We start from the raw sequence: 13067 nt of genomic DNA on the forward strand, positions 1-13067 counted from the left end.
TATTTTTACTATTCATTCAAGGCAAAAGTCTACACAAGCATGTCAAAAGCAGAAATTGAAGAACAGTAAACACGACAGTCTTGAAAATACGTTTAATGTCTAATCTTATACAAAAGTGACAGCATTTTCAAAAAAATATCAAATCCTGTATTTATAGCTTCTCACTATCATACAGCAATATTTGTTTCATCTAAAGAAAATACAGCAGCAGGTGATAATCTATACTTTAAAGATGTGATTGCTTATATTCCATATTGTAAACAAATGCAGTATGTCGATCTCAAAGCACAAGTCAAAATGAACTTCTCAGCAATTTAACTCAAATGATGCATAGAAATGTACAAATTCCATTGCAAAAGCTTCAGGCCAGAAGTTGCTCACACTTGACATAACGTGATAAAGTTACTACACGGTATATAGTGACACCTTGAGTTTTTACACAATAGATTAACAGGTATATACCCTTTTCACTGCTATGCAAAGAACTTTGCTCACAAAAACAAAGGGGTTATGAAACAGTTTTCATGACCTCAAGAAATACGAATATACATTGAAAAAACATTCCATATATACTGAATTTTAGCCTAAGTGTTCCAGTAATAAATCCTGCCTATTTCAGGAAGAACCTAGAAGTCTAGTTACTTTCACAAATGCCCTTTCCAAAAATCATCATTTGCTACGTTTGCTTTACCCTTTCCTGCCTCTTCCCGTTCCGCGCAAAGACATCCGGCCAGTGCAATCTCAGACTGGAGCGCTGCTACTGCATGAGCCATTCATTTGGAATAAATGTGTTTTCATCACATCGGTGTATAACCTAAGGCTGCAGGTATCAAAAAAAAGAAGCACTTGAGCAAATGTGGTCAATGATCTGTTTAATTTTAGCCCGTCTTGCCAAGATCGAAGCTAAATTTGTTGTTTGGGGGAGCAACTGGGGTTTAAGGTTAATGAAGGCTTGGACTTTTGGTCCCTATTTCTAGGGTTACGGATGCTCTGCTTTAGGCTGAAATGGTATTTTTGTTCAGCTCAGGTATTGTCTTCCTAAAACAAACTAACAAATAAAATACACGTACCTTTGCTATTAGCTTTCATAACATTAGATTAAAACAGCCACAGCTAAGCTGACCGTTTTCTTTTGCAAAAATAATTGCAGGGCTTTGCCATAAAGGCCAAGACTACTCACAAACGTCACCACCAGGTCACCCCATTTGTTTTCTTTACGAAGTCCATCACACGCATGCAGGAAGCCACGATAAGGTACTGCAAAAGAATGAACTCGCTTTCACAGTTCCATGATACAAAGACTCCCTAACAAGCTAGCGCGTTAAGCAAAAATTTGTCCCTAATTCTACCTGCAGAGGCTAAGTGAGGATACCCCCAGCTGGGGACGAAACAAACTGTCCGTGGTCAAAGTCTGGGCTACGAAGCACCACGAAAAATGGCAGAAACGGTCGCCGACACACGGCTGTGTCTCAGCAACGCTAAACCAGCGTCGCGGCGAACCCCTTGTGTGCTCTTTGCACAGATATGGCAAGAATAAGATAACTTACGGCAGTGCGCAGGCTTCTAGACATTCAGGGACTCCCAAATGACACTTGCTCGGTGAGGTATGAGACACCCAGCTGAGAACAGAGGATTCTCCCCGTTACAATAATTACAATATCCAGCGGAGCTCCAACGAGACCTCCTCGTTCTCAACTGGACGGATCTTTGTAGCTGCGAGAACTAAATGCCAAGCTGGGAAGGGAATTGTCAGGTTGGGGTTGTTTGCTTTGATCTTTTAAGCTCAAGTTCAGTTTCCAGGGATTCTGAAAAAGTCTGCTGAGTTTTGCAAAGTCCAATTCTAAATGACTAGAACCCGGGTTAGCAAAAGGGAAGTACCTTATCTACGTGGGAATCGGGTTCTCTTTACACAGACCAAGCCAAACTTCCAACCACCACAGAATGAGAACCGGCAAAACGATGTCCTCATCGGCATGCATAAAACTCACATTTGTTGATTCAAAGTTAACTGCACATCCAGGTTATTTAGTTAACTTGCACATAAACGCCTGTTTGTGAACAACAGTGTGCTGACGAGTTGGACCGAGTGTTTCGAATGTGTCTCTTCTCTTCCGCAGTCCCAGACTGAGCGATCGCTTTGAGTATATACAAAATGCTGAGAAAACCTTCAAGTTCACATGCTCTGCGTCTCTTTAGTTTGAGTGACTGTAGCGTGGTCAAAAATTAGATTTCTTGACAAAAACCTTGAAACGCTTTTTAGTGACATTTTAGAATAACCTGAAATTAGATCAAATATGACTATCCACCCATTCAGTGACCAGCACAAGTCTGGCAACAAGACTTAAAGCATTCACGGAAATTTAAGAACTTTTTTGAAGTCCTTCGGCCTGATTCTTTATAATCCTTACTTGGCAATTCCCACTTTTCCAGGGAATACTTGCCAATGTAAGAACCACAGATGTTAAGTTTTATTTCTGCTCTTCATAATTCATTTTATGAAACCAACCAATTATGTCAGTAAGGTAAATTGATGCAAACTGCTCCTTCATACCTCAAATGCACATACAAGAGGCGAGTATTCTTCATAGCCTCAAACATTACTGAAACGAAAACTGTAAAAATCTCTGTAAGTAGTGGATGAAGGTGGAAAGCTACAGTATTTTGTTGCCCAGAATGTTTTCAACGGTAAGGCTGCAAGAGACAATAATTCATAGTCAATACAGGCTTTTCACAAAGCAGTTAATTCAAATCTTCTTAATTAAAACCAAATTCATTCCTTATATTTCATTATTCCCTCCCTCTGTGCCCTAGAAGCAACCCATTCAGATTACAGAGACTAGAATATTTTCACTTTGAGAAAATATTACAAGGCTCTCCCCACTTTTTTTGCCTTTTAGAGGCAGTTTTCTAAGTAGTGGAAGACAACTATAATGTGATGCTTAGACACGCTCCAACTTGATATAATTTCACTGTCATGGTATAGTTAGTTAAGCATTTAAGAAGTTGGCTATTATTCCACTGAGCAAGGAAGTAAGACAGATGTGATACAATTTCACCATCCTAGTATATTAATTAAGCATTTAAGAAGATGTTGGCTATTATTTCACTGAGGACAGAAGACAGATGTGTTGAAATTCTTTACCTGCACTACTGGGTCTTATACTATGGAATTTCCATGCTTAAATGTATAACATTTTAAAGCAGGGGTATCAAACTCATTTGCACCGAGGACCACATCAGCCTCACGGTTGCTTTCAAGGGGCCAAATGTAACTTTAGGATTGGATAAATGTAGGAGTAGTTATGTTTATACAGCCCTAAAATTACATTTGGCCCTTTGAAGGCACAAGGCTGATGTGGCCCCCAGTGAAAAAGAGTTTTGACAGTCCTACTTTTGAGTAATTCAAGACCAAAACCAAATACTCACATGGGGACCACCAGGCATTGACGGAGCACCAGCAGGACCAGACGGCACTTGAAAAGGATTAGGGGGCGTAGGATATAGTCCCGGAGCTGGATATGATCCTGCAGGTGGAGGAAACGGACCTGGCGGTGAAGGTCCCCACGTTCCAGGTGGAACCGTCCCCCATGGTACTGTTGGCGCAGCCCCTGGAGTCTGGGTAGGAGCGGAATATGGCCCTGGGGGTGGATATGGCATGCTGGGCGCAGGATACTGCCCTCCCATTGTTGGTCCCCATGCTCCGGAGGGCATGGATCCCCATGGCCCAACAGGAGCAGGAGGTGCAGCTGGCTCTGTCGGACCACCGTAAGGTCTTGGAAGCTCTGGAAAGGGCATATTTGGTGGAGGATATTGCCCTGGTGGGACAGGACCTGGCACAGCTGGGGGTGGATATGGGCCTCCGGGAGGAGGGCAAGTGGGTCCAGTAGGAGGAGGAGGAAATGGAGCAGGCGGTCCGGGGGGCATTGAAGGATACATTCCGGTTGGCGGAGGTCCGAAGGGCACGCTGGACGCGGACGTACTCGGCGGCAGCCCGGTCGGGGCTGTAGGAGGAGCGCTCGGGTTGTTCCACGGATTCGAAGCCGGCCAACCCTGCGGTGGCTGACCAGGCTGCTGGCCGGGTTTTGTGCTGTTCACTTTGGGGGTTTTAGCAGGCGACTGATCTGGTAAAGCATCTGCCAACTAAAAGATAAAGCATCAGTGAGAATCTAAAACGTCTACCGAACTTCCTAGTTGCAGGCATTCACCCACTACATGTATTTATTTCAGTTGGCAAACTGGGAGGAAAAGAGCTCTTTGCTGCTGCACAGAGATGATTACATTCATTTTTGTGCAGCTTCTATCGTTAAGGTAGAAGAGGCATTCTGACATGCTGCAGTTCCAAAACCAAAGATAAAAAGCGACGTACCGCACATAGCAATAAGCAATTTCAGAGCAAATCCAAAAGAAAAGATTTTCATAGCTTTCCCTTATAGCTATCCTGACACTACTAAAACAGGACTCTGTAATATCATAGCAGAAGAGAACCCACAAGGCACCCTGCAGTTTCGTATGCTTAGTCCACAGATTGCTACATCTGCCCAAAAGGAAAACACCACGACTGCAATACAGAGGAAATATCCTCTCAAGCATAAGCTCCCTTTCCTCTCGAAAAAGTATGTCAACTTTCGTAAGGAAGTAACACAACTTGCTGATCTTCAGGAAAGAAAAACTGTTACTTACCGAAAAATCATCAGTTCCAGACATTTTGCTGAAAAGTAAGGTAAGATAAAGTGAAATTTGTTGAAAATAATAAAGGTATTTCAAGCAAGAGTTCATGAGACAAAGTCTAGCTTTGTCTCATTCAAACCACAGTATGTGTTGAACTGGTGGTGCCTCTTAGCAGCAGCTTTGATTTAATATGTGCTACCAAATACTTTCCTCTTGCTAAAGTTCTCGTGAAAAGTTAAGTCTTCAGCCTCTACCTGTCTCATCTCAGGACCGACACATCATGTAAATGGGTCACACAAAGAAGAAAATATTTCAAATATTCATACCGAGTAGGCAGCCGACCCAGACAGTGATGCCCGCAAAGTCTTCTTTTCTAAACCAGGACTCAGAATTATGGCAGGCTGCTTAAAACCCCACGCAAATCTTATTGATAGAAGAGAACTATAGTTTGCCGATGCTTTATCTTCCAATTATTTCAGAACATAACAAAGGTAACTGGCATTGGAACAGGCTGCCCAGGGCAGTGAAGTCACCATCCCTGGTGGGGTTTAAAAGACTGGAGATGAAGTCGTAGTGATGTGGTTTAGTGCCACATTAAGGTTAAGGGTTAGACTCTACCTAAAAGGTCTTTTCCAAGCAAAATGATTCTTTGATGCTCTTATTTACATTCACCAATTCCAGCAAGCCAGACTTCACTGAACATAGACATGGCAAAGTCATAAGTAATGCTGACCTAACTTCTAACCTCTCAACAAGAAACACTGAAAACAGGCACCTTGTGCTACCTCTTCATGAATGCAAGCACTGCACTCAGAGCTTTCTAGAACTTCACAACTAACACCGACTGGCTTTGTCAATCTTTATTAGCCAGGTGGACATGCCCCAGGGCAGCCAGGAGGTTTTACAGGAGAGCACAGGAGATAGAAAGGAATGAAAGAGGAGGAAAAAAGTGCAAAATGTGAGAGTTCAAATACTACTGCCAAGCTGATCCCCATGAAAAACAATCCTTATTCTCCCTTGTTGATGGTGAAGACCTGACTTTTAACACAGAGACTGGTCTCAGAGGTTTGTACATATAGCCTCTAACAAATAGATTTATACACTCCATTAAAAATGACACAGTGTAAATAATGCACATAGAAACTAGAGTCTTCTCCGAAACTGTATTTATTGTTATCTACACAATTCCCTAATCTGATGGCAGTACTAGATCAGAACAAGTGGCTCTTTAGCTCAGCATCCCATTTTATCTTCAGCAATGACAGTAGGGAAAAACAGAACGGGAATGACATCCCAACACTTCAATGATTCCAAGCTCAGAGACTTCCTAAAATGGAGGCAATTTCTATGGAATAACAACCCTCCAAGAGTTGATTTTCCACAAATATGTCTAGTTCCTTCGCTTGTACCTACAACATCCCTTGGCGAGGAACTCCACGGGGCTGCTATTTGTTACCCAAAAGGGCACCTTCTCTTTGGTTCTAAACCTGGATTTCCCCAACTCCTGTTGTTCCTCCTTCATTCTTGCAGCTGAGAAAAATCAGTAAGTCTGTTCTTATCCACTCTGCCCATGCTGCTCATTATTCTACAGGTTTTTTACCACTTTCTTTCAGCTGTTCCTTCTGTGGGTTATTTCACTGACCCTTGTGCAACGGCTCTTCCACACCTTTGATTATTCTCACTGCTTCTCTTTGAGGCTGTTTCAGTTCTCTTGTATCATTTGAGATGACTGACAAGAAAGAACCGCAGAGAATTCAAGATGTGGGATAACTATTGATTTATGCAGTTTCATAATTATGTTCTGGTTTGTCTTCTATTTCCTTCCTAATACTTCTTAATGTTTCATCTGCTTTTTGATCACTACAGAACTGACACTTCTGTGGGAATATTTCATTCTTCGGTGTTAAAGGTCAGCCCATCATTTTATATATGAAATTATATGCACCACTCTACCTTTATCTATTCTGAATTACCTCAGATTTATCAATATTGAATTATAGCTGCCATTTTATTACCTAATCCTTACCTTCCTGAACAGCTTAATATCAACAAGACACTGCCCATCTCATTTACCACGTTATTTATGACCATACCAAGCAACCCAGCCTCCTGTGAAAATACAGTTAATTTATCAAGTTACACCTAATAATTTAAATAAACCTTTTAAGAAGTAATAATTTAAATGAATCCAAAGGTTTCTTAAAGCTCCAATGCTGGCTTATAGTAGCAGTAGTTCCTTCAAGTAAAAAACCTAAATTTATGTATCAGATGATGCACACTTTTCAGATCAATGACTATTTGTCTAAATTTGAGAAACCAACAGAACTACATCAGAAAAGTGGTTTATGCTCCTCTTACTAACAGCTCAGCTGTTCAAGAGACGTGTACCAGATAAAACTCCATTTCTGCCTAATAGAAACCTCTTACGCTAAAAGAGTTCGTTAGTTTTTGCGAGGAATCATACTCAATAACAGCCAGAAGTTGGTATGTGCTTTTTGGTGGCACTGTAGTTCAACTTACATATACAGACACAGAAGCTATTTATATAACCCACAAAATAAAAGAAAAAAAAAATCATTACTATAGAGACAAGTAGAGAAATAAGTTTTTACATAAGTGCACATGTAAATGTTTTCATAAACAAAACAACAAAACAGGTTATCAAAAAGCAACACCAAAGCAGGCCAAGAGAATCATCCTTTCTTTCGGCAGATGGAGAGATGGGATAAGACCAACTGAAAAACAGATCTACAAGAGACTGAAAAAAGCCCACAGAAGAAGCTAGAACATATGCTGCAAGGGAGAGAAAGAAGAGAGGAAACAGACCTGAAGGAGAACTCGGAAGAAAATCCCACGATCTGTCACAAAAGGGACACAGAGTAGTAAATTCAAGTCAAAGCAGCGGATAAATTGCAACAGGCCTGACTACAAAATATCAATAAATATCCCCAATATTTATCAGCAGATAATTTCAAAATATGTCTGTGCCATGAAAATTAAAGAAACAACTCTGCTGCATGATTTAAGAAAGAAAGTGTAGTCGAGCATTGCTTATAATGAGATTCAGTGGCTTTTTTACTTTGGCAAGCAGACTAGAGCAACATTTGTTGGCAACATTTGGCATAACTGAGTCAATGCCAAGCATGTCAAGGACCCTCTTGCAGACAAGACGGCCCACTTCAGGGATGGGTTTTAAACACACATTTAATCTGGGTACTGCCACCTTCATTTAATAAAAAAGAAACTCAAATTACCCTTCGACACATTCAGACAATATATGGACTAATTCGTACTTAAATCTAGAATCTGTATTCCATTCAAGTTGCTCAACACTAGTATAAAGAATTTCAATCAAAACCTTACAGAAATATCAATTATATTTGTAAAAGTATTGCTCAAGGCATTCACATGCTTGCAAATCAGACTCAGAGACAGCGTCAGACAGAAGATCTCCAAGTAACACCATTTTAAAGTCCCCACTGGTCATGCGTGTGCTCAAGATTCCAGAAAATTGTACTGAACGGTGCCTTGATTAAATTTTTAGAGTTGGTAGAGTTATTAACAAATGGACTCCCATTTCCTCTTGAAGCTTTCCTAGAAGAACGCTGCACAAGCACTGATAACAGCAGAAAAAGCTGATTCATGTAACAGACATCTGTCTGGCCACATTTAAACTCTACTTCAAATTATTCTTTCCTGTCGTTGCGGGGAAGAAAGAACGAGTAGAAGAAGGAGGGTTCAGGAGTTTCAGTTAATTTGGCAGGGAGTAGAAAGACTACAGAACTGGCAGCATTCAAACTGGAGTCTTGCTTGCATCCACTGTGCTGTGAGATAAGATTTCCTTTGTTTTCCAAAGGCCACCACCCCTGGAAACATCCCCGGCTTTCCAGAAGCACCAAGCCTGCCAGCTCCAGGGCAGCTGCTCCGGGCACCGTTTCTCTGCCACCTCCAAGAAGACACTTGGCCACAAGTGTGAAACTAAAGCGATGGAAAGAAAAGACCGACGTTTGCAAAAAAAGGTGTCTAGGAGCAGCATCTCTCTCATCCTTTACCCTGAAGAGTGATGGGAGGGTGCGAAGGGCTTTTGCTGCACCTATTCAAAAATCATACACAGCAACATCTTCAGACCAGAGTCCTCCACAAGCTGCTCCCGAAAATTAACAGTGGGTGGGTGAGACAGGTGCCTGCCGGGCTTCGTGCCGCGGGCTGGAAAGCGCTCGGACACAGCAGCAGGATTCAAATCCTGCCCACAGCCTTCAAGATCAAGTGGCGATTTTCAGAGAAGTCTGTGAAAACCCCATTCCTAGAAGTGAGGTGCTACGTGTGGTGCACTAAGTCCGCCCTACTCACCAGCTTCTACAATCAAACAGCTCCACGGCAGTTTTCAGCTCGAAACCCTCTCTGCTCACATCCAGCCCAACTGAGCCTGACGGCTGCAGTTGCTTTTTTTCCCCACGCTCTTGCCTTTCCTGGCTTTTATTCATCTTTAGTCCTTAAGGACTGAGCTGTCCTAAACACTTTTTTCTTTCACAAAAGCTATGCAAAACTAAGCATCAATTGTTTTCATTTTTTTTCATTGTATGACATTTTTCAAACACTTGATGCGCCAGATTTAGTTCCTGTCTCCAGATCATCTTTCAAACACAGGAAAAAAACCAAAACCTGCTTTCTAGATGCAACAGGCTCTGCTGCATCTCCACGAGGTGGCACGGCTCCGTCAGCAAAGAGGTTCTTTTGTCACCGTAACATGACTAATTCCTACCAGCATAACCTCATCTACAACAAGATTTCTGCCCACATAAGTCTAACTACCCAGAGCTATACAGATAAAATGGAAGAGAGACCAAATCTTTGACAGCTTCTAAATATTTTCTAAAATATGCAAATTTCTGCAGCTTCTACCTTCAGGCGTTAAGCATCAACATCTTATAGCTGGCCTTTCCCCAACTTTAATGCCTTCTCGGCAGCTGCACTGATGTGCTACCTACCGTGCAACCCTTTAGTCTGACCTGCATGCTTATTCATTGGGAGAATAAATACAACTGGTAAAAAGACTGAAGGGAAAACGACCCAACAGTTACATCATTAGTAGCTACATGACATTTGGTGATCTTTTTGCCTCTTCCCACATCTGTCTTGTCTGAAAAAAAGAGGAGGTAAATCAGATTTTTAGTTTTCAGATTTTCAGTCTTCATATTTTCCAGACAATTTTAATGAAGAGTGACAACCACAATGATGTGTGTTAGTGCATTTGCTATAAATTAACAACTACTAGGTTAAAAACAACTATTCAAAGACGTGTAAAATATCAAGCCATAAGGAACTGTAACCTGTTCTAGCTTCCCAGCCATGACAGGCCATGCAGTTTCACAGCTGCAGCCCCACCAAGACCAGATCCAACCACTTTGGATGGTCACCACATCACCAGCAGATGGTTCCAGAACCTGCAACCATATATAACTTCTGAGGCAGCTTGTTTGTGTGCCAGCAGTGATCCAAAACCAGGGGAGAATAGCGAGTCTATACTGCCAGAGACTGTTCCTGTCCACGCCAACCTCACATAAAATATATTAGTTCAGCAGCTCAGAATAATTAAAACTTATCTTCCACAGCTACCTTTAAACTTCCTTGAGAGCTACAGAACACATTCTCATTAGTTATCCTCATTTATAGCTTTAGTTTCCAATTATCGATTCTTCAGAAGCCTTCCTGAACTAGCTGTAAAAGTTATTTAAAGAATACTTGTGTTCTCCTGCTACAAAAGCTATATACTCAGGAATTATCGGCTTAATTATTTGTATGTGTTTTGGAGGAAATAAACATAGTGACCCTGAGTGTGATCAACTATCAAATATCTTCACTGTAGGTTTTTTTGGCTCCCTCCCATCAACAAAAACATCAAAACTGTGTCTCATATTCCAGTTCCAGCTTCAAAGTGACAAACCAAACCACACACCTTTCTGCTCCTTTACCAAGGCTCTTTTCCAGGATAACTGCTTTTCAGGATACAACCTCCCTGCACTTTTCACACCTTGAACTGCCACTGTGAAAATGTACTCAATGAACTCAAGTTTCAAAAGTATCTAAAGCACTTTTTAACTCTGATATTCACCTCCCATTTTTGCATCAGCCACTGGTTGTTGCAGAATGAGCCTCCACAGGTCACGGGGAGGGTAGTTTCAGGGTGTGTTGGTTTTGTTTTAAAAAAAAAAGAGCTACATTTGCTCTCACATCCACCAACAATAAGGTTGAACAGCATCAGATTAGTGCTGTTTTCCATAGAATTCACCTGGATACAAGCTCTTTCTCAGAGATGAAACCTGTCAAGTAAGTACCCTGTTTCCCCAAAATTAAGACCTACCTCAAAAATAAGCCCTAGCATGACTTCTCAGGATTTTTGAGGATATATCTTTCAAACACAATCCTGCTCAAAATATAAGCCCTACTCCAAAAATAAGCCCTAGTTACAGTTCATTAAGAGTCAATTTAAATAGTGTCCAAGCAGCTGTATATGTAAAAAAGTAAGCATCTTTAGAGCAAAAATACCTACCCTGTCTTATTTCCGGGGAAAAAGGGTATTTCTCTCTCCAAGTAACCACACAGCGCTACCTTTCCCAACAAGTCCGCTACCTTCAGTATATTAACATTTGATAAAATGAATCAACTTCTCATGAAGTGACTTGCCCAAGACCCTCTTTAGTGAAGAACCTTTGAGTTAAACATCACTTACACGTGATCCACATTCATTTACACATGATCCACACTCATTTATAAAGTCATTTAGAGATGATGGCCACACAGCACAAACGCAAACCGATCAAATATTTTACCCGAACAGGACACAGCAGCCACCACCGTCACAGAGTACCGCAGGATTGGCTCCGAAGGCGCCTCCCGCGCTGTGTAGACCCGGCAGGGCCTGTCCCCGCAGCCATTAGGCCGCCACCGGCACTCCGGAGCCACCCGCCCTCCCCAGGCGGCGGGGTCTGGCAGCTGCCACCCCCTCGAGGCCCGCGATCCCCCGCACCCCCCACCCAACGCGGCCCGCCGGGTGGCGGCACCTCCCGCCCACCCCTCCTGGGGGGCTGAAGAAGCAGCTGCGGCCCGGCGCTCCCCGCGGGCGGTGTGGGATGGAGCCCACCCCCTTCCCCACTCCCTCCCGCAGCCCCGGTGAGGCTCTCCCTCCCTGCCGCGGGTGCGGGGCCGGGCGGGTCGGGGTGCCGCGGTACCTGTGAGGGGAGCGCGGCGCAGGCCCGGAGAGGCGGCCCGCAGCACCACCGCCACCCCAACGCCCAGGCGGAAGCGGAACTGACGTCACACGCCCCGCCTCCCACCCCGCTGCCCGGAAGGTCACGCGCTTGGCCACGCCCCTCCCCACCCACAGCGCTGCAGACCATGTGACCGCCACCCCACCCGCAATCTCTGACACTGCGGTCACGTGGCTCCGCCCGCTCCCCGGGACCCCCCGGGGACCCCCGGGAGCGCAGAGCGCAGGGGCGGGAGCAGAGTGACGGGGCGTCAGGGCTGGAGGGACCGGGGAAGCTCATCCAGTGCAACCCCCCATGGAGCAGGAACACCCAGATGAGGTTACACAGGAAGGTGTCCAGGCGGGTTGGAATGTCTGCACAGAAGGAGACTCCACAACCCCCTGGGCAGCCTGGGCCAGGCTCTGCCACCCTCACCAGGAACAAGTTTCTTCTCATATTTAAGTGGAACCTCCTGTGTCCCAGTTTGAACCCATTGCCCCTTGTCCTGTCACTGGTTGTCACTGAGAAGAGCCTGGCTCCATCCTCCTGACACTGCCCCTTTCCATATTGATCCCCATGAATGAGTCCCCCCTCAGTGTCCTCTTGTCCAGCTCCAGAGCCCCAGCTCCCTCAGCCTTTCCTCACACGGGAGATGCTCCACTCCCTTCAGCATCTTGGTGGCTGCGCTGGACTCTCTCCAGCAGTTCCCTGTCCTGCTGGAACTGAGGGGCCACAACTGGACACAAGATTCCAGGTGTGGTCTCCCCAGGGCAGAGCAGAGGGGCAGGAGAACCTCTCTGACCTACTGACCACCCCCTTCTAACCCACCCCACGTACCATTGGCTTCCTGGCCACAAGGGCCCAGTGCTGGCTCATGGTCACCCTGCTGTCCCAGGACCCCCAGATCCCTTTTCCCTACACGTTCCACCACCCACTCAAGGGCGTTCGCAGCAGCAGGAGGGTGACCCAGAGCCCTTTGCCGTCCTGGCTGTCAGGTTTCCCACAAACACAAAATGCCACTGGATTTTCACAGAATCACAGGGTGTTTTGGGTTGAAGGGACCTCTGTAGATCCCCCAGTCCAACCCCCCTGCTCACGCAGGGTCACAGAGCAGATCACACAGGTGGGTCCAGGGGGTTTGAATGTCTCAGA

At 44.3% G+C, this 13067-nt stretch overlaps 1 protein-coding gene across 3 annotated transcripts; it reads right to left on the reverse strand.

The window, feature by feature from the left end:
- Nucleotides 1-15: 15 nt before the first annotated feature.
- On the reverse strand, nt 16-11978 carry MAPK1IP1L (mitogen-activated protein kinase 1 interacting protein 1 like). 3 transcript variants are annotated; one of them, XR_013922188.1, is made up of 6 exons: nt 11898-11978; nt 4681-4708; nt 3427-4140; nt 1548-2691; nt 1181-1257; nt 16-820 (listed from the first exon to the last, which is right to left on the reverse strand). XR_013922188.1 is itself a non-coding variant. In XM_080345484.1 (4 exons), exons 2-4 carry the CDS (start codon nt 4702-4704, stop codon nt 2680-2682), a joined length of 750 nt encoding a protein of 249 aa, XP_080201610.1. In that variant the 5' UTR covers nt 4705-4708; nt 11898-11978; the 3' UTR covers nt 16-2679. The 3 variants fall into 3 exon arrangements, 1 of the variants encoding a protein (XP_080201610.1); XR_013922189.1 differs by having other exon boundaries at nt 1181-2691; XM_080345484.1 differs by having other exon boundaries at nt 16-2691.
- Nucleotides 11979-13067: the final 1089 nt, after the last annotated feature.

This window comes from Nesoenas mayeri (genome assembly GCF_963082525.1).
Source record: "Nesoenas mayeri genome assembly, chromosome: 5".
NCBI classification, from domain to species: domain Eukaryota; kingdom Metazoa; phylum Chordata; class Aves; order Columbiformes; family Columbidae; genus Nesoenas; species Nesoenas mayeri.